Below are 22486 nucleotides of genomic sequence, written 5' to 3' on the forward strand. Positions count from 1 at the left end.
GCACACACCCTCCCCCCCCAAGCAGTATAATGCTTTTCTAAAACCATTCTACTGTCTCAAAATAGAATTCAGAAGTGCCCGGGGAGGGGCACCTCAGGCAGGGGGCGTAGTCCAGCCACAGCCAGCACGAAGCACATGGACCTGATTCCCCAGATCACCCAGGGAGGACACGCAGCACCAGACCCCACTCTCTGGTCTGAAGGACGGCTGTGCGGGTCCGGCCCCACTAGATCAGAGTGGGGTCACAGGGGCCCCGTGACAGGAAGGCTGACGCCAGCCTGGGAGTCCCCACCGAGAGCTCTGTTCAAACTGTAACAGAACTGTTCCTCCAAAGAGCTCCTCAGGACCCCCAGGGTATGAGTCCCCCAAGCGCAGACTCCCGCAAAGGCCCGAGTGCCCACGTCCTCTTGTGGTGGCAGCATCCATCCACTAGGCAGCCGCACGCCCAGCCACTGACCACGCCATGCCTTGGCGCAGCAAGTGGGCCGCCCTGTCCGCGGGGGACCTGACTGCACTTCAGCTCCTCGGTCAGCCCTAACACGTAGACCGTGCGGGCCCTGCCTGTGGACGCCCGGGCCAACACCCACACCAGAGGGTCACTCCTATCGCAGTGGGAAGGGGTGACTACCAGGGGCTCCTCAAGACAAGCCTTGTCAGACAAGCAGAGCAGAGGAAATGACCTTTGTTAAGAGACTCCACTTGGCCCCGAAGGGCAGTGCTGACAAGCAGGAGTGGCCCCCGGCCAGACAGCGAGGTGCAGCGGCCGCATCTGTACCTTTCAGCCCTGAGCGGATGACGGTGGGAGACAAGTCGTCGTAGTTGTTCATCAAGCTGATGTCTCCTGAGGTGAAGCTGACGGTGAGCAGGGGCTTAATGTTCTGCACCGGGATGGGATACGCAGCTGGACCATCTGCAGACAAAATCGTGGCGTGAAAAAGGGGCCACGAGCACACACCCCACACCGTGTCGACAGGGCCACAATCCTGCAGAGTTCCCTGACTCTGAGCTCAGGTTCTGACTTGGGCCTCACCCCACGAGGAGCCCTCTCACCACCCGGGAGCCACATGGGCCCCAGAAGATGCTGACCAGAAAATCCCGGGAGGAGAAGCAGGTAGGGCGGGGCGGGACTCCTGGGCTCTCATGTGTGGTGGAGGATGTGTGTGCAAAGCATTAACTTGAGCGCTAATGTGGTCTGTGTTTATAATGACGTATACAGGTAAATCATTTAAATGTCCCATCACGTGGACAGATGGTGTGAAGAGGAATGAAAATATTTTCGTAATCCTAGTCCAACAGAGACGAGCTGCTTTCCAACACGAAGTGCTCTCTCATTGAAGGTTACAGGCAGTGAGCAGCCTCAGCGCCCACCACTGGCTCTCTCTCTGGTTTTTACCACAGGAGCCCCCAAATCTGGAGAAGGCTGAGGGTGTATGTGGCTCAGGAGGAACCACGCTACACCCACCGCACACAGCCACCATGAAGAGGCCTGCTTCCCGAGCCCAAGATCACTCACTGGCATCAAGGAAGGAGCCACCAGGGACGTGTTCTAGATTCTGCCTTGTGTTGTTTCAGAGGGTGAAGTCAGGCTCTCCCACAGGCCTGGGGCGAATCAGGAGGCTCCTGCAGGTTTCACACCCACTCCGAGCTCCTCTCGGGCAACTACCCCGGGGCCTGCCTTTCGCCCACAGAGGAGCTAGTCATGCCCTCCTATGCTCACGTGAGGTCGTCGGGGCATCTACCTTGTGCTTGAACTCCCCAGGCCACCAAGGAAAACCCTGCCCCACCTGAAAAGCAAATCCTGTCTCCAATGTGCCCTACTGCTTCCATGGAGGGCAACCGGGCGCGGCCAGAACTAAATTCTATTCTTAAGACTCACTCTGCACTTGCTTTATAAACTGGGTCTCTGGATCCTAGTCCTTCCAGTAATGAATGGGGGTAGGTGAATCTACATTCCATTTAGTAAAGTCCTGTTTTAAAAGTAAGCTATGTCCAACGTTTGAAAACACTGACTGTTTACTACATGGCTGGAGAAATGACGGATACCTCACTCGAGGCTGGGTCTTCCTAGGAGGGCGTTACCTCTTCAATGGCCTGACGGTGCTAAGAACACCCTCTCCAGACTCATCAGTCTGGAAACTCTGTCAAGGCTCTGAATTCTTTTCATGGGTGAACACTGACTTCTCCTTAAACAAACAAATACGCATGTGCGTATAGTATCTCGTCTGGGGAAGGAGGGAGAAGACAAAAGGCATGCACCCAGGCACCACTGGAGCAGGCGCTCACGGGGAGGAAGTTTTAAATCTTTCCCGAATGGGCCCACTGTAGGGTGAGCATGTGCCAGTGTCCAGGAGAGGCAGAAACCAGACGGCCTGGAGCGTGGTCATGGGGCCGAGGACAGCCATACTGCAGCCACGCGGCACCCTAGCCAGCTGCCTGTCACTATTTCACAATTCAGCTTCCTTTTTAAGAAAAAGGCGAGGCACTGGTGATGGGCTGAGGCTCCAAGTGGGCCGCACCAAGCTCAGACAGACCCCGGTGGTGACCAGTGCTTACAACAAAGGCTTCTGCTTTGGGGGGATCCCTTTTGGGGGTAAGACACTGCAAGGGGTGAAGGAGGCAGGAGTCTGAAATTATCCCCACTAAGTCTGAAATAACCCTTCATTATCAGTCCAAATGTTAAAAAACTTGGATGTCAACTCATCGAAGCTGATATTGCTGCGAGGCTTTTAGCTTATGGGGGGTGTCCTTTGTAGCTGAGAAAGAGAAGTGTCTGCCTGAAATAAAGAAGATGGGGGCACGGACACCAGCTGGGCACCCTGGCCTTCCCCACGGGCTGAGTTAATCCCTTCCTTGCATAACTAAGGCTGCAGCTTTAATAACATTAGGGATTTGGAATGCACATATTAAGTTATATTAATAGCACAGCATTTTTCATCTTCAGCTCTCTTTATTCTCACTAAGCAGCTAAGCCCCACAACACCCCAGGGACATGGAAAGGGTCATAAGTCTCATTTATAGCTCGGAAAACCGAAGCCAACGGCGCTTCATCAACCTGACTGGGGGTTTGGGAAAAGGCCCAACAGAAAACACAGTCAAAGAAGAATGGAGATGAGGCCGGTCCTCCAACACCTCCTATTAGAGAAGTCCCCCCAGGAAGGGAGGGAGCGGGGCACGGGGACTGCGGGGGCATTGCCATTCCTCCTGGAAGTGGGGTCACTGTCCTCCCATGCCCTCTGGTCCCGCTGGCGGAGCGAGCTACCTTGCGGGGGTGAGTAGTCGTCGGAGTCAGTGTCGCTTTCGCTGCTGTCCTCCACCAGGAAGGCGGGGTAGTTCCAGGACATGCCGAGGATGCCTGCGGACTCGTGCAAGAGCACGTGGGCCAGCATCCGGCCGTGGCAGTCCATGACGATCACCTGCCCGTCGGCCGTGCCAAACAGCACCTGCAACCAGGATAGCACCCTTGACCGACAAGGGAAACGCATCGCCCCAACGGGCTTGAGAACGCCGAAGGACAGGCCCGTAACCCAGGGAGCAGGGAGCCCCGAGATGCCGAAAAGCGGGACGGGCCTTCCCCAGTGACACTGACTCAGCCACTGCCTCCTTGCTGGGGCGTTTTTGTTTCCTTGCTTTCGAGTTCTGGCTGGAGGCAGAGGGTAAAGAAGGGAAGAATGCTCACTCCTGTTTCTGGGGAAGAAAGCAGCAGCAGAGGTTGGTTATTAAAAATTTCTCAGATTTGGAAGGAAAAAAAAGGTAGGTGTATGTTTGACCAAAGGGAAAATGTGTCTGTTATGTAAATGTATTATCTAACTGCACTTGGAAGAGAGGCTCTTGGAGCCGTTAAACGTGTTATTTCCCGGAGAACAAGCATGGTGTTAATGACCGGCTAATGTTATCATGTATTAATGATGTTCGTAGCTTCAGTGAGGTTTACTTTAGCTGGGCACTATACTACAGGCCTTCCCCCACCAGCTGTCAGAACAACCCTGTGAGTTAAACGCCTGTCCTGCTGGCGTGAGCGTGGGTGGGCCGAGGCCCGGCTGAGGATGCTCAGGAGAAAGCCCCAGCCGAGGCACAGGGCACATGGCCAGGCAGAGGGACCAGCAGGGCCAAGGAAGGCTGGGTGTGGGGACCCCTCCATCAGAGGGGCAGAAGAGTATTCACAGCTGCTGGAGGTCTCCCTGCCAGGTAGGGTGTCACCCAGCTGGGTGTCCCTAACCAGGAGCCCTGGATGGTCCAGGAAGCGGGGTCCCTCTGCCCCCGGAGCTTCCATGTTCTCTCCTGTCTTGTGTGGCGGGTTGCGTGTTAAAAGCTTAGTATCTTCTGTTCTGAATGGGACTTATTTATCCCTAAGCAACTCATTGAGACAATGGCACAAATTATTTCTATTTCACAGGCGCAGAAACTAGCTGTGAGGGGACAGGCAAGCAGACAAAGCCCTCAGCTGGGGTCAGGCCAGGCAGGGTGAGCACACGGGAGGGCGAGCAGGCTGGGGCCTGCACAAGGGAGTCAGCGACGGCCTTCTAGGTCCTCACCTCTTTCTGCTTTTAAGACTTTGACATTAAGCTGCCTGCTGCTGTACCCCGGCTCCTCACAGAGCTTGGGGTGCACAGTATGCACACAGTAAATATTCATTGCTACATGAAAGTCAGTAATAATTAAAAGGCAACTTTAGGACAAAATGGGATGGTAAAGGTAGATTATTTTGTAAGGGATTTACAGAATTTAGAGCTACTCTAGAGTAAATCAACTGCTTTATCCAATATCCCTTTAAACATGATCTACATTGAATTTCCAGGGCTGATGAATCTCAGTATTCACCCCCTTAAGGAAAAAGAGACTAGGACATGAGGCACACCGGGGAAGTCACTCTGGGCCAAGTGGAGTGTGGGGGTGTCCACAGAGAGCAGGATCTACTGCCCACAGGACCTTGCACGACACGGATGGTGGGGGGCAGTGCAGGGAGCAGCGGCCGCAGTGGCCACAGCGGCTCAAGCCCTGGAGGAGGCAGGTGTCCAACGCATTCATAAGTGACAGTAACAAACAACGGACATGACTCGACTTACATATTTTAAAAGGGAAAAAGTATGGGGGCAAGCCCACCATTAAGCCAACACTTCAGGCGACACCCCCAGCAGCAGGGGCTCCCCCTCCTCCCCACCTCACCTGCTGAAGGGCATGGTGAAGGGCAGCTTCGTGCTCTGATGCCAGGGCATGGGTATCATCACTTAGGACTCCGGCTTCTAACCAAGACTGCCCATGGTGGCCTACGGGTCAGCAGATAGCAGCTCCTGACCAGGTACCGACCCTCCCATGACCAGTGCCCCGCAGCTGCTTCCCACTGACCATGCCAGGCGGCACACTTCTGGGGACACAGAGCATGTCTGCTCGCGCCCTGCTCCCCAGGCCGTCACAGGGGGAGAAAATGCCTACGCACCGGAGCCCCGGGTGACGCTCACACCTCCGCGCTTTAAAGCGGAACTAACACTGGACAACAGAACATATACATCCTATTCTGGAACCAAGGACTGGATGAGCTCCCCATGTCTGATGTCACACAGACACAGAAAAGGACAGACTGCTAGCCCCGCAGGGCCGCCAGCAGTCCCAGGCACTGTGGTCCCGGGGGGGCCACGCTCGCGCAAGCAGCAATACCTGTCCAGCAGCAATGGCGTGAGCCACCCTGTCTGGAACAGTGTGTTGCAGGTAACTGAAGAGCACTGATGCGACATGAAATCGGACTTTAAAGATCTCCGGTTACAAGCTCTCTCGTGCCTGATCACAGCCAACGAGATGAGACTAACGGGAGCCAAAGACGTCACAGGCACAAGGCACGATCCTCACGGTGCAGCCACCAGGCCGGCCCGCTCTCTCTCCTCCCGCTCCGTCAATCCCGTCAGTCACGAATGTACTCTGGTCATCCAGCCAGCTCCTCCCGCCCCCTCCCACCTCTCCCCGCCCAAGACCCCCCAAGATCCGGACCACACGTCAACTACCCACCCGCGTGTCAAACACCCCCAGAATGGACCTCTGCGGGAGCAGCGCACGAGCCCCTCCTTCCCGCAACGGCACACCAGGCTCTCCTCCAGCAGGCATGGTGGGAGTTTTATCTCCAAGGTCCCGGAGAGACCTGCAGACATCGTGCGTGAAGGCTGGGGCCTCCACAGAACTAAGCTCACCCTGAACTCCGCTCCGCCCCTGCGCGAGTTTCCCGCTTAGGGCAGTGCAGCAGGAGGCCTGCCTGAAGCACTGGCCTCTGTTCAAGCTTACTCCCAAATGAGCAACACCTTTCCTTCTACCTACAACTATAAACCGATCACAGATGATGAAAATCCCTGTCTTATGCCTCTCCCGCGGCTTCCGCCGAGGGCTGCAGGCCGTGTGGCTGTGAGGGCGGGGACAGCGCTTGCTCCCCAGCTGCCCTCCCAAGAACTGAGCAGGCTGGTAGGAAGCCATGGGCCCTCTGGCCATCTGTCTGTCACTGCAGGACAGTTTTTAGTATCACTTAATATCTATCATCTCTTCACTTTGGTGTGTTCCACTACTACTGTTAGATGCATTTCCATATTTTAAAATATAACAATTATTATCAGTAATTTAAACTGAACTAAGTTACAAACCCAACAGGGTAGGAAGAGGATATAAAATCATTCAAAAGACTTGTGCTCTGGAAGCAGCAGTGCTATCTCCTCAGTACCTTATCTTGGGGCACTGGCACTCGAACCTCGACTCCTGAATAAAGACCAGAGTAGGAATTTCAACTACAAGAAATGCACGCTCCCCTAACGCTCACCTCTTCGCGGCAGTTTGGTGAGCAGTGCTGGGACTAGTCCAGAAGGAGCTGATTTTCTCCCTCCATTTATTTGCTTTCATGATTTGAAGCTGGGGCGGGGGGGGTGGATAGAAAAGTGAGTACAAATCCCTACCAGCAGCCTCAGCCTGGCGGTGGGGGGAAGGGAGGACAAGTGTGATGTCTCAGGAGGAACCTTGGTCCTGAGCTGCCACTGAGGCACCACTTTGGTTTCGATGACCTCTTGGATGGGTCTCAGAACATTAGTTTTCAAATGTGCTTCAAGGACAGATTTGAATATCCTGCACGAGAGAAACTGTTGCTGATATCAGACAGAATTGCTAGATTAACAGAATATTTGAAAAAAAAAAAAAGGTGAAATGTAATTTCACAGTTGACTATAACAGTGATTTCTAAAACAGCTATTTTAAGACTTATTCTGATAAATATGAGAAAGAAATCTCACCCAAAAAGTCTATAATAAAAAATTTGTACCTTTGGGCTGAACATGTAATTTTGAAGTTGTTTCATCTCTCCAGGGCAGAAAAGACCACATAGAAACTAACCCACAAAAATGAGAATATCCTACATTTAAAATTTTTCAGAGGAGGAGACATTCTATCTGCCCAGGCATAGAATTTAATATTAAGTGATTCCCATTGCTAGAACATTCTGTCCCATTTTAAAGTCTATTTGCCCCCGTACAATACCTACACGGTATTTAGGTAGTCAGCTGAGTTACTCCAAACACCAGCAATTCAGGGACCAGGAGGAGACATTTCCTTATAGTGAATAAAAAATTCCTTACAAATAAAAAATCATGATTCTATATATTTTGGTTTTGTCACGTTTGACTTTTTCTATCAAGGAGTGACCTGATTTAAGCACTTCGATCATAACCATGACCCGTCTGTCAAGTATCAGTAAATTACTTTTCATTCATAAGACTGTGATGACAACAACATGTTCTTAGCTGACAAGGCAAAGAGTTACACTGTTATCTGTTGCCTCCTTTATAAATCATTTCCTATCTTATAGTGTAAGACAGAGAAAAGCTCCAGAATTGATCTCCCATGCAAGAGATGTCCTTTAAAGCCATGGGCTAATCCAAGTCCCAAACAAATTATTTTAATCTGACAAGAACTGTCTTCAAAGGAAAGAGGCGGTGTGATAATGGCACTGCGGTTCTGGAAGGAAAAGCCACATTTTGAAGACATTTATGTTGAAGTATGTTCCAGGGAAAGGACATGCCATCTGGGATCTGCTTTAAATACAGCAAAGAAAAGAGCAGAGAGGGGCAAAAAAGCAAAGGTGGCGGATGTGTGGGTTGTTCATTCCAGTGACTACTGATCTATTACTGAACTTTTTTACGATCCCTTTTTAAAATTACAAACATTTGTAAAACCCCAATGAGTCCCTTATTACCAGGAGGCTCCTGGGGAGTTAGTGGCTCTCCTTGAGCTCTGTGTTAGTCCTTCGATCATGACCTTACAGTTAAAAAGTAAACGAATAACTCTTCTTTTCAACTGACTCGTGTTAAAGTTTTGAGCATGTGGCAGTTCCTTCCTCATCAGTATATATCTCTGAAAAGAGACTGTACAGTGATTTTAAATGTGTACTTGTTTTACTGCTGGGATTAAATGTTCTGAAGACGCAACACTGCAATGTCCCTTCAAGGATCCTGCCACACTAACTGCTCCAGTCCTGGCTGCCACACTCCCAAGGGGAAATGAAGGTCAGATTTCTTGCAAAGTATATACACCTACAAATGGCTTTTATTTCATAGACGCCCCAGTGGTACAACAGGCACTTTCATTTTTCTCAATGTTGTCCCCACCACAGCACCAACAAGATTTAATGTCACTGCACAAACATGGATAGACTGAGGGTCACCAAGCCCATCAGCAGACACCAGCCAGCCAATCAGGATAGACATGGTAAAAATAAAACCCACCTTGTGTATGCAAAAGGGAAGAGAATAAACCTCATCTCTTCCTAGGCTAAAAAACACAGACATCAGTATGGGGGCAGGAGAGATATCAGCCCCTTCCACCTGTGGGTGCAAGATACAAAAATGCAAATTCGTATCTTGGGGCTGCTTAAAAGCCATATGGACCTAGACTCTTTCTACTCCATCTGAAGTCGTCCCTAAGAAAAAGAAATATCCGGTCTATTTAACAATGCTGGTGTTTATAAGTAAAACTTACCAGCACTTACGGAAAACTAAAGTGCAGTTTAGCCAAATGATGTATTACATGAAGAATTCTCCTTTCACACCAAACAAATGCCTTTGAAACAAGGGCAGTTTCTACAGACTATTTTTTAAAACAGGGAAGATCCCCTTATGTAGATATTTAAAATATAATCGTGATTACAATGCTGGTCAATTCTGTTACATTTTTTTCATCTACCACATAAAATGACGTCTATACAGTAATAGTCTCTATTTCATTAGGACTATTAACTTCTGCAGCAAAAAACTTAAAATATTCCAAGTTTGTGATACTTTCCCCCTAACAGAACATTCCAATGGAGAAACCACTGGCTACTCATTACAACTGAAGGTCAAGCATAACACGTAAGACACGGCTGCGCCATCACAACGGAGATTCGGTGGGAGCCTTAGGAAAGGAAAGAATGGCCACACCTCCAGGTCTCTGCTCCCACCACGGAGACAGGAGGTGTGTGTCTCTCTCTGGAGGGGCTGAACAGAAGGTCCATGGTGGGGAGAGACTGCCAGAAGGTGTGGTGGACACTCGGCCGCTACATGCTGAGGGTGAGCCCACTCCGGCCACCAGGCGAGGTCCAGTGGTAGCATTTGGACACGGCGCTGGTTGGGGAGGACACTCTGGGCAGGTTCCCAGCTGTCAGCCACCCCCGCCCCACCCCGCCCCACACAGGGGTTCAGGTTGATTTTCAGTGTCTACCTCTTAAATATGAGCAGACATCCAAGGATCATCAGATACTGGAAAAAAGCATTTCCTATGAAAAAGAAGTCAAAACAAAACCAGAAAGGACAGGAAAACACAATGAAGATTATAGACAAACCCCTCAAGACATCACATAAATATCCTCCTATTGTTCTGTCCTCAAAGAAATAAGAATTGAGTGGTATTTTTTTACAGGAGCAAAGAGGAAAATAAAAAGAACTCTTAAAAATTAAAAATGACATAGTGTGAATTTTTTTCAAAGTTAAAGAAAAACTGGAGGCTACAGCTCAAGATCCCATCCAGGAAGAAGGGCAAGGAAGTAGAGAGAAGGAAGTGGGAGAGAGGATATTAAATCAGATGATCAACTTAGAAGAACAACATCTATATAGCAAGGTTTCCAGGAAGAGAAAAGAAACAAAATGGAGAAGAAAATATCAAAGAGGGCCTCCCTGGTGGCACAGGCGGTCGAGCGCAGCACTGTGAAGCTGTCCGCAGCCTCTGCAGTGCCAGTTTGATCCCCGCCAGCCGTGCAGATACCCACATGGTGCAACAGACCTCTCCTGTCTCGCCCGCTGCTCCCCTCAGCAGTGTATTTCAGTCCGTCTGCCTGTTCTGTTCCCAGCTCTGTCTCTGGTGAATCCTCTCACCATCCCGCCACATCTGGCCTGTGACCCGGTTCTTGTATAAATAATCTTGGGGCCTCCCAGGTGGCACAGTGGTTGAGCGCTGGGTTGCAAAGCTGCCCGCGGCCTCTGCAGCGCCAGTTCGATCCCCGGCTGCAACCCGGCCACCAGAGGAGGGTCCCACATGGCACGCAGACCTCTCCTGCCGCCCACTGCTCCCCTCAGCAGTGCACTTCGGTCCTTCTGCCTGCTCTGCTCCCCGCTCTGGCTCTGGTGAATTCTCTCACCCTCCTGCGCTTCTGACTGTACCCAGTGCTTGTATAAATAAATAAAGCCTAAAATAAATAAATAAATAAATAAATAAATAAATAAATAAATAAATCTTTAAAAAAAAAAGAAAAGAAAAAAAATATCAAAGAACCGACCGATGGCCTCGAACCAAAGGAACAGCGGGAAGTGCCACGTGTCCCGGCTGGGAGAGCAAGTGACCGGGCACTGGAGACGCCCACAGCACGAGGGATACCGGGAAATACCGGTGTGCCCACGCCTGGGAGCTAAGGGTGGCCACAGGAGGCCCTTCTGGATGGACCACATCTCAGGTTCTCAACAGCCTTTCTCCAGCCGAAAGGCTCTCAAACAGAGCTCACTCAGCTAAGGCTCAGAGCATGCGGGATCCAAGCACTTTCCTGGGGCAAGAGAGAAACGCTACTCAACAGACCCCGTAAGAATGTTGGGGGAACTGGGCATTTCTGAGTCATCACAGAAGTTCCACCACTGCATTTTACTCCTAATCAACTTGGGACCTACAGATTTTTTTTCTAGTTATATTTATATTCATGTCTTTGACATTTTCTATTTATATCATTTGGTTTTTCTCTCAAGACCTACAAGCACTATTCTATTCATAAGTACATGCCAAGCTTACCAAACTGAGCTTATCTCATTATCTTAAATGAATTTTCCATAATTCAAAATAATTTTCATGAGTCTCATAAGGACTGAATGTCTGTGTTCCCTTCAACTTCTAAGTCAAGGCCCTAGCCCCTAATGTCCATATTTGGAGATGGGCCTATGAAGAGGTAATGACGGTTAAGTGAGGTCTGAAGGTTGGGCCCTGACCCAATGGGATTGGAGTCCACCTAAGAGGAAGAGACCAGGTGAGGATGCAGCATAAAGGTGGCTGTCCACAAGCCTGGGAGAGGGGCTGTGTGAGACACCTGGTCTGCCAACACACCCTGACTTTGACCTCCCAGCCTCCATGGCTGTGAGCACGAAGTCTGTTGTCCAAGGCCCAGCCTGTGGGGTTCTATGACTGCAGCCCGGGCAGCCCAAGGCTAAGAGTCCTCCTCTAGCATATCAACATCAAGCTGGATCCCTTCTTGCAATTTAATGGGAGACACATTTTGGCCTGGCATGAAATACAACACTTGAAAAACTGAGTTACAAGCATAGATGAAATTAAGAACATGCTGGGGAAAATAAAACTTTGCTTTCACAAATGTTCTGTCAAACTCAGCAACCCTCACAGTGAGGTAACATGATACACCATACCTTCTAATGTGATTCAGTATAAATAATGTCACCTGTAATCTAGTCTTACCAAAATTGCTTAATACCACTGTAATTTAAATTTAGCTTCCAGTTTAAACGACATTCAGGGGGCATCCCTGGAGGCATAGGGGTTAAAGTCTCAGTACTATTAAGCAATCACCAGCTACTACAGCAAGAGTTCAATCCCTAGCCAGGGAGCTGACCCACATGGCACAGCAGACCTCTCCTGTCTCCCTGCTGCTCCCCTCAGCAGTGTATTTCAGTAGATCCACCTGTTCTGTTCTCCACTCTGTTTCTGGTGAATCCTCTCACCCACTGCACCTCTGGCCTACACCCCAGTTCTTCTATGCATGAACATATAAACCTAAATCTTAAAAAAAAAAAAAAGAAAGAAATACAGGGACTAGAGAAAGAAGTAATTAAGTGATACTACGAGTAAACTACCAGACAGATGCAAAGTGTGGGACATTCTACCAGGTATACTCAGAACTCATCAGAAGGCAGTGTCGCAAAAGGCTTTAAAAAGAGGAAACTTGTACACTAAAAACTTAATGGCCAACTGCTGTATAGGAACCAAACCAGGTCCCTATTTCAAATAGCAAAAAAGGCAGTATTCTATTTGTGACAATTATGAACATTAAAATAGCCTTCAGAATAGAAAATATCACTGCTAATTTCTTAGGTGTGAGAATGGGGCTTTATTCTTAGGACACACCTGTTGAAGTATTTAGAGGTGTACACATGTCTATGAGTTATTTTCAAAAACAGTACTATAAAAAATGTGGGTGTATGAAGAGGGAGGGAGAGCAGGAGGGAGACAGGGAGAGAGACCACAAAGGAGGGATTTAAGACAGTGTGTTCTCTCAACTTCTTTGTAATATCTGAACATGTGCACAGTAGAAAGTTGGGGACAATTACCCCAAGAATTGCCTCTAAATGATCAAGATCCAGACCCAAAGAGAGAGAATCCGTGGACGGACTCCTAGGAGCTCCCAAATTTTATGCAAAGTGACAGGTCATCAGGCCTAAGTGACAAGGATCACCGTGTCTGTAATGGACACGTTTTTCCAGGAAGGCCCCTGACTTCCACCTGATAAATTCATAACCCCCAAAAGGGACATCACTCTAAAGTGAAGACAGTAATGGGAAAACAGCTAGACTTCAAACTCCCTGCGTGTAAGTCAGCACTGCTTGTATTTTAAGAAGTTGATAGGAAGCAGCCTCAAGCCCCATTGAGAGCAGAACTATCTCAGGACACGAGAAGGCAATCTGTTTGATCCTGGAGGCTGCTGAGCCCACCTTAAGCGCAGGAGCATCTCCAGACAGAAGCAGCCCGGCCCCTCATGTCCACCCCCGCCTGTCATCGACCGCCAACACAGCAGCTCAGGATTCACGACCAACCTCAGGCCGCCTTTACTGCTTCATCATAGAGAATTTTTTCAAAACAAGCAAGAGAGAGGAGAATGGCTGAAGCAGAGGAGGAAGATTTTCCCAAGTTTCAGTTCAGACGTGGCCAACAGCTGCATCTCTCTGTTAAACCCTTCAGGGGAGGCTCAGTGCCTCAGTGGTTGTGACCCCTTTTTACAGGCAGTGGAGCACTTTCCTTGCCCAAAATCCCTCCTGTTAACCCTCAGAACCACTAACTGTGGTCACTGGCACACAGGCAGGGGGGCCAGGAGACTAAGCACCTGCCAGGCGGCCCACTGGCCGCCTGACAGGTCTCCAGACCCAGGTCCAAGTGCATCCAGGGCTTGAAGCTGCAGCCAGTTTCCGCCCCTCAAGCCATCACACCAGTCAGCCACTACCCAGGGACTCGCCGACACACGTGTCTGTGTCCCAAACGCCCCATAACCTGACCCTGTGATCTGAAAGCAGGGCCACATCCTACCCCTGGCATCACTGGGTCCCAGCCTGTCACCTCCGGGTGTGCAGTCTGTGGGAACACTGGCTGACCTGGCTCATCAGGGGAACTGGGGCATAAGCCTCCACCCCAGGTAAGGGGATGCAAAGCCACACTGTGCACGGAAGTGTCTTTAAGCAGCTGCTGCCTTGTTTGATCATTGCAAAGCCCTAGGAAGTAGGCAGGAAACAATGCACACCCTGTCACAGTGGGGAGAGGTGATGGCCACAAGGTTACCTACTGGACCTTGAGCCCTCCCCTGGAGGAGATAGTGTGGCAGAGAGAATCTGTGGATAAACCTCCGTGAAACATCCACCCAATGGCATCGCATGCTCACAACCCTAGTGAGGGGGCAAGGAAGGCCTGGGGTTAAGAAATCTTTTTGTGGGCCTCCCTGGTTGCACAGGGGTTGAGCGCTGGGCTGCGAAGCTGCCCGCAGCCTCTGCAGCACCGGTTCAATCCCCAGCTACCGGGTGAGGGTCCCACATGATGCGCAGACCTCTCCTGCCGTGCCTGCTGCTTCCCTCAGCAGTGTACTTTTTCATCAGTCTGCCTGTTCTGCTCCCCGCTCTGGCTCTGGCGAATTCTCTCGCCCTCCTGCACTTCTGACTGTACCCAGTGCATGTATAAATAAATAAATCTTTTTTTTAAAAAAAAAAAAAAAAAAACCTTTTTGTAATTTTCATAATAGTCATTTTGAGAGGAGAAAAAAATATTGACCACTTTTACTTGAAAAAAATAAAAACATGAACTATGCAGTGACTGACTAGGCCTCTCTGGTGGTGTAGGTGGTTAAGCGCAGCACTGTGAAGCTGTCCGCAGCCTCTGCAGTGCTGGTTCGATACCTGCCGGCCACGGAGATACCCACATGGTGGGGCAGACCTCTCCTGTCACACCCGCTGCTCCCCTCAGCAGTGTATTTCAGTCAATCTGCCTGTTCTCTTCCCCGCTCTGTCTCTGGAGAATCCTCTCACCCTCCCACACATCTGACCTGTACCCCTGTTCTTGTATGCATGAATAAATTAAAAAAAAAGAAAGAAACATGTAGTGACTGGAGGAAGAAAGCAATTCAGTGAAACAGGAAAGTCACTCAAAACAAAGCCCCAGCCCAACGGCACTCCGGCTTCCACCCAGACAGGTCCTGGGCGCGCTGGCAGCCCGTGGGTTCTGGTGTGCTGGGAAAACGTGAGCTTTTTATTTAGAAGGATTTAACTAGTCAACTTTTATATTTAAAAGATGACTAATCAATAAATAACCTCACTAGGTGATTATATAAATTATCATGAAAGTAAAACAGGCACCTGAGAAAAAATTTTAAAATGAGGTTTTAAAAAACTACCCAGGGGGTCATCGCCAAAAAGCGCCAGCCTGCGCTGGGCATTCCGGCCCATCTCATCCCCGTTCTCTCCGCACCGCCCGGCCTCTCTGGCTTGTTTATGCTGTTCCTGTTTATGCTGGTTCCACCCACTCACAGACTCAAAAGAGAAGGTGTGTGAACATTTCCTATAATTAAAACGTTAACTCGACGTTTACCAGATAGCTGGGAAATATTATTTCTCCAGCCTACGGTTCATTTCACATTTCCCTTGTAATTTTTCCTGGACACTTTCACTGTCTTTCCCTCTCTGAATCTTTAAGAGGCTCCTGAGCAGCTGCCCCTCCAGCCCCCTCATCCCCCAGGGGAGGGGATTTAACTCATTTCCTCCTCAACACTCACGGGTTCCACGTTACCTGTTGGTCATCGGGAGTCCAGATGCCACACGTGATTTGACTCTCCAAGTTGATCTCGGATGACCAGTGTCTCTGTCCACTAACAGAACCGACCAGGACAAACCCATCTCGGTAGGAAATAAGCGCTTGGGTCCCATCGTGGCTCCACGTGAAATCACTCACCTTGAGACACACACAGACAGAAAGAAGTCAATCTGGAAGGAAACACATCGCTACCAAAGACTAGATGCAATCACCAGCTTAGCCTTGGCTGAGCCCAAGATGGCTTTAGGAAGAACACTCACAAAACCCATGTGCAATGTACGACACGTCACAGCACTAACATACAACATGAAAGAGTGCTGGAAAAGTGCGTGTCGCTGCAGCACTAAGTCCCTGACACGCATAATTCAGCCCCCCGCCCTCTCCCCGAAGGCCCCATCATGCCCGTTTACAGAGAAAACAGATGGAGGAGGGGCACAGCCAAGACTGACCGAGCCCTGGGGTTCCAGGATCCCTGCTTCCAGCCGCTGCTCGGCAGCCTCCCACTATGGAGAGTAACAGAGTTGCCATCAGTCTCTTGGTCATTTATCAAAGCAACAAAGCTCTGTTTCTGGAGATAAGCCCTACTCAGTCTAATAATATACCCTCCAACAAAGAGAAAACAAAACTCTAACTGGAAAACATTACTTAAACTTGGGTATTGAGTTTTATCCAAGGCATTTACTAATTCCCTTCAAAATCAACTTTTCATTCACAAAATCATTTTAGGTATTTTCTTTTTTTTCTTAATCAGTCTCACCAGCAGTTTATCTATTCTGTTAGCTTGCTTCCATAGAAGAATTTGTTGATCTCTACTGAATCACTTTTTTCCTACTACATTAATTTCCATTTTTATTTTTATTACCTTTTCTAACTTTCCTCATTAGATTTGACACTTACCTGACGAATGATTAGTTTATTCCCCTCTAATCTAAATAATTAAGGCATGTATTTCTCTTATGTCACCACTTTAACTATAGCTCATAAATTATGACATGATTTCATTATCATCTGGGCTAGGTTTATGCAAAGTCCATTAAATTTATTCTTTAACCTGCAAGCTATTTAACAATGCATTAAAAAGTTAACGAATATGCAAGAATGTCTTCATGCACCTTGTTATTAACTTCCACCTAGTTGCCCTGTATTCAGAAATCACGGCACCTACCACCTGAGCTCTGCTCAGATTTTATTTATGCCCTAAAACAGGCGTCAGCAAAGTGTGGTCCCTGAGGTGACTCTGTCCTGCCGCCTGTATTCACAGAGTCTGCATGCTACGGACAGGCTTAAATGGTTAGGGGGGAAAAATAGTAACAACAGAACAATGCTCTTCTGCCAGGTGTGAAATAACACGACATTCTAATTGTAGTGTCCATTTGGTTTTTAATTTCACTAATAAAAGTTTTCTGGAAACGTGTTTTCTTTCTTGTTATAAAGTTACATGATACCCTCAAATTCAGCTCCTAGTCTACAAAATTTGAGATATGTACTACACGTCCTATCACATATGTACTACACGTCCTCCACAGCCTGTGGAGCCCTAGAGCACGCCTGTAGATGTCATGTCTGCATCTGAGAAAAATGTGTATTTTCCAATTGATGGATTCAAATCATGAAAGTCCACTAGATCAAGTCTGTTATGGGGGTTGTCCTGTGTCTCTGTGATCTTTGTTGCTGTTGAAGCCTCTGAGCATGTCAATGAACTTATCAAACTTTTCTCTCATTTTTTCATCTATTTTGATGCTATTATTAATAGATAGATACATATTTAAAATAATCTCTTGGGGCCTCCAGGTTACATGGGTTACATCTCAGCGCTATGGCCTGAGTTGAATCCCAGCCAGGCACATCAGACCTCTCCTGTCTCCCTGCTGCTCCCCTCAGCAGTGGATTTCAGTAGATCTACCTGTTCTGTTCCCCACTGTCTGGTGAATCCTCTCACCCCCCACCCCACATCTCTGGCCTACACCCCAGTTCTTGTATGCATAAATAAATAAATCTTTTTTTTTGAAAAATAAATATTCTCTTGGTAAACGACAAGTTTATTATTATGTGCTAACACTCTATAAACCAAGCTGCTTTCTGTCCTTAAGCTAGTTTTATCTGATAAAAATACTAGCTGCCTTATCTTTCTTTCTTCCTTGCTATTTGTCCAATATTACCTTTTTCATCCTTTCACTTTACACTTGTACATACAAGTTTTACATGTTTTTAAAACATGTCCCATTTACATGTTTTAAGTTTTACATGTAGCTCTTAATAGCAATATATAAGTCCCCATCTAACATAGTTGATAGGTTCTTGGAAACTGTGACTTTAAGCTAAACCATTTAGTAAGGAACCAATTTTATAATGTGTAAATTAATATAAAAAAGAGTTAAGTTCCTACAGCATATTTCTGCTCACAAAACATTACCAAACTTACAAATAAAGACCAAAAATACTTCTAATGTGAAACAATTATTTGAATTCATTCATTCGTTTTCAAACCAGATCACTGCAGTTCAGAGTCAGAAGGGGCTGGAGTCCACCCCAGAAGCTCAGGGCACAGGCAGGAGCCAGCCCTGAACAGAACACCCTCCACAGCAGGGCACACTCACACACACACACATGCACACATACTCATATACACTCACACACATGCACATACTCACATACACTCACATATACACTCACACACACTCATGCACTCATACGCATACACATGCACACACACTCATGCACCCACACACACACAATCAGGCAGGGACAACTGAGACACCAAAGACTCTTACATGCACATCCTTAGAACATGAGAGGGGACCAGAAAACCCACCCAGACAAGGGGGAGAATGTGCCAGAATGACCACACAGACATGGCCTTGGTGGGGAATCAACTGTCTTTTTCTTACCAACATTATAATAAAATGATGCTGGATGAAATGACATTTTCGAAGGACTCACCCTAGCTGTATTTTTCAAAAATATAATTCATCAAGTATTATCTTTTAATTGGTAAATTTAGTCCTTTGCATTTATCCTATTTGTTGCTATATTTGGTCCCATTTCTATCACCTTAACTTACTTTTTCAGTTTGCACTATATTTTGTTTCTTTATCTTTTCTAACTAAAAAAAAAAACTCTATCTCATTATTGCTTATAATTAGAAAAGTTAAACTTTCTTTAAAATTTGTACATTACTGGATATGTCACATTTCAGATGATAAAATGAACAAACACCCCAAAGACATGAAATTTGGGTGTTTTCCTACCAGGGTCACGGTTTATGTTGAGGGATCAGCCACATCACCGTCACGACCTCAGGATGGATATGTGAGACAGCTTTCCAACAGCGGGACTAAAGTCACTGGAAAAAGCTGTTTCCATAGTTCAACACAGAACCTTAGTTTCATTGATTTGCGTTTCCACCAATTACATTACCTAGTGTTTATGACGAACCTAAAACGTTTTTTTAGGGACAATATACTGCATTCTGCAAAAAAATGTCAACCCTCCTTTCACTTTGCAAAGATGAAACTACTTATTTACATGCATGTTAACTCACTTGTCATTGAACAGGTTTGTACAAAGAGAAAAAAACACCTTAATAGGGGGTTAAAGTGCAAAGCCCTGAAAAGGAGGTTCTTCCAGACACCATGAATCTTATTGTCACAAAAATAACAGGGGATGTTTACATGAACCAATTGGGTTTATTAAATTAGATCAGCACAGAGTGATAAGTGCATGTCACATCTGGAAAAACAAGTATCAATGAAAAGAATCAGCAGAAAGCCCCTTCTTTCTGGTGGTCAGGTACTGAGGGCCAGCGAGGGTACACAGACGCGGGTGCACAGCCACTGGACAGAGACCTGGCTGGCCCACCGCCATGGCCACTCCTCTCAGTCCGCCCCGGGAGCGCGTGCCTGGCACAGCCACCCCGGGGTGACTGACACCAAGACACAAGGCCTGCGTGTTCCAGGCTCTCTGCTGAAACAAAGGACTCACAACCATTTCCTGAAAGACGTTGTTAAAGCATCGCTTTGCTTTTTGCCAAAAGGTTGATTACTTTGTGACAACGAAAGGCAGCCTCTAGAACAGGACCCCTGTGATTTTTTTTTGTATAAGTATTCTCTTGCTCAGTGCAGATTTCAAAGATGCTCTTCCTCTGTCCCTCCTCCACCAGGTAGGGCTTCAGGTGCCCAGAGCCCCAACTCCTTCAACCAGCGGGTCATCATTTCCATGTCTCTTGTCTCAGATAAGATCAGACTCCCACACAATTAAAAGCTAAAAAAACCTCCCCAAGGCTAGTGTTCAACAGTGACAACCACTTGGTGGGTTCTAATGCCTCCAGGATGACAGATGGTCACTTCGACACAGTGGTCACTTTGGTTGAGCCTGCAGGGCAGAGGCATGCGTGAGGTTCCAGGGGCTCTACAGACCATGACTGCTCACTCAGCACCCAGTCTGGATTCATCCTCACTTATTTCTGGCATCCTGTTTGTACCACACGCTCAATAAGCAGAGGAGCTGAGGGCCTTGCAGCCGCGTGCAGGTGTCAGAAGTCTCCTCCTCAGAGGCTATGACAGGGGAGATGCATGGTGGCCAAGCCGGTGGGCAGGAGGGCCAACTCCAGGAAGGATGTCTCTTTTGCATATAGTGTGAATACAGGCACTGGCACTAAATGAGAAGTGTCTCCCACGTGGGTGAGACGGTGTGGTACAAGGCATTTCCATCTCAAACCAGGGTTCAAACTCTGATGTTGCCAAATGTCTCACAGCGACCGAGATCCCCACATCTGCAGCTTACTTTCAAAAAGACGAGGCAGTCATCATGGAGGAAGCCCGGTCACTTCCTCTGCCCCTCCATAGAGATATACAGGAAGCTGACCAGGCCTTTCCAGAGCCAGTTGAATGCCGTTACCTACACCCAGCCAGACGGTCACAAAGGAACAACTGCTCTCACCCGAGAAGTTGTCTTTTGTGCTGATGTCTCACGATGTGCTGATGCCTGTTAGTTGGCTAACAGGAACTGCTGACCACAGTTCAGGACTGGCTGCTTTCTGTCCCGTCCCTGGTGTGTACCTTCCAAAGCTGAGAAGCTCAAGGCTTATTTAAGCAACAGAGAGAACCCAGTCCTTCAGAAATGTCCTCATGCAGAGCAAAGAGAATCTAAAAGATGCCTCATCAATGAAGGTCCCCTGAGGATGTGCCTCTGAAGGCAGCTCTATCACAGCCCCAGGACAGGACCTGTGTCCCTAACTGCAGGAGAAGTAGCCCTCAGGGACCCAGACACCAGGGGCCCCGGCCTCCAGTGGGAAGAAGAGCTGGGGCTGGACCACACACCATAGGGATCCATGAGGCAGCTGTAAAAATAACCCCACTCAACAGGGCGGCCCTGAAGCATTTGTTTTCCTCAGGACGGTGACAATTGGTATCGGAACGGAAGAGCGAAGGGCTGACAACAGGTGGCCACGCTAATTGAAACCTGATAGAAGAGAGTGTTAAAAACCCAGCCTGGTGAGGAGGTTGCAAGAAACAGTCATGTGGTGTCCCTGTGCGAGATCACAGCGCAGGGAAAATACCTTTTAAGAGGGAGCAAAAAAGTGAGATGCCAGAAGCACTTCAGAGGATCCAAATTTAACATGTAATCACAACACTGAGTGGCAAAAAGATGATTTCACAGATTTAATTAAGGCTTAAAACTTGGAGAGTTCTCACCACAGCAGCGCAGTTAAAGAGAAGCAAGTATGAGCTTCCTCTTTTTATCTAGTGCTAAACTCAAAAGGGATGAAACACGGGATTCTAATTTTACTTATTTCTGGAAAGAGTTTCCTTTTCCCCTGATGACGGGTCTGCGCTCCCGCTCGGCCACCCCATGGGGGGCACTCACCTGGGCACCACGGTCATTGACCAGCTCCACCGACCACCTCCCTTCGTACTGGATCCACACGAAGATGCCGCCGTCTGCGTCGCACGTGGCCAGCTTCTGGTATGGCTCGTTCCACCTCACCAGCACCACCTGGAAGACAGCGAGGCCAGTTACCCCCAGCAGAGACCGGGTTGGGGGTGGCGGCCACCGCTGCAGAGCGACCACTTGGGAGCAAGGAGGACGTGTGGTGGCGGGGAGGCCGGGGGAGATGTGGGGCTCGCTGAGGGGCAGGCCCACAGGACACGGCTTCTGTCACGCAGCACATGCCTGAGCCTTAGAAACACAGAGTCAGAGTCCGCCCGGCCCGGCCCGGCCTCGCATCAGGGCAAGGAGCCGATGGTACACGTTACGGAAAACAATTTTCACACACTCTGCTATGACTTTAATCAGGGCATCACATTTATTTCATCAGAAGAGGAAAGGGGTGGGTCGACATGCTCGGTGCTGTGATTCCATGTTCAATTTGGATCCTCCGAGGTGCTTCTGGCAAAGGGTCTATTTGATTTCATTTTTCTCCCTAAGTGAAATGTTCTGTCTTTTCTAGATTATCTTACTTCCAAATAATTCAGCATATACACAGTGGAAATATCTTAGGTTTTCTCAGGTTTGTCACAGAAGACACACGAAGAAACATTGAGCTTCAAAAATTTTGAGTATATAAAAACTTAACTTGAAAAACTCCTGAACCTGGAACAGTCACTCCCTCATCTGAAAGGCAGACCTTCTGGTAGGTGCTTTGTGGGATCAAACGACGCAGGACCCTGAGGGGTGGCTCCCCCAGAGGCCAGGAGCCCCCCGCCCTGCAGCTCGGGAGCACACAGCAAAGGTTATGAGTGTCACCCACGGCCCTGCTGGTGACCGGTACCGATGAAGTCAGCCACACCATCTGTCACCCTGGGGTCACATGTGAGGTGCTACATGGCCGATGCGGAGAGGGAGCAGATGAGGCCTCAGGAAGCCAGAAGTCCAGCTGGAGTCAGACACCCTTGGATACATGGACAGCGATGGGCGTGCATCAACCAGCTGACTTAGTCAG

The 22486-nt window shown here is 48.4% G+C and overlaps 1 protein-coding gene across 6 annotated transcripts in view; it reads right to left on the reverse strand.

The window, feature by feature from the left end:
* Window positions 1-22486, reverse strand: part of TULP4 (TUB like protein 4) — a 158192-nt gene that overhangs the window by 33114 nt on the left and 102592 nt on the right. For all 6 annotated transcript variants that reach the window (XR_008552818.1, XM_054697930.1, XM_054697929.1 and 3 more), the window contains 4 exons: window positions 21412-21540; window positions 15523-15684; window positions 3260-3440; window positions 776-910 (listed from right to left, as the gene is read on the reverse strand). Coding sequence is in view for 5 of the 6 variants with exons in the window: in XM_054697930.1 (XP_054553905.1) it covers window positions 776-910; window positions 3260-3440; window positions 15523-15684; window positions 21412-21540 (607 nt within the window). In the remaining variant the exon portion in view is untranslated. The remainder of the gene's footprint in view (window positions 1-775; window positions 911-3259; window positions 3441-15522; window positions 15685-21411; window positions 21541-22486) is intronic.

The sequence above is a fragment of the Talpa occidentalis genome, unplaced genomic scaffold (genome assembly GCF_014898055.3).
Source record: "Talpa occidentalis isolate TD23 unplaced genomic scaffold, MPIMG_talOcc4v2.1 talOcc4.2, whole genome shotgun sequence".
Lineage (NCBI taxonomy): Eukaryota > Metazoa > Chordata > Mammalia > Eulipotyphla > Talpidae > Talpa > Talpa occidentalis.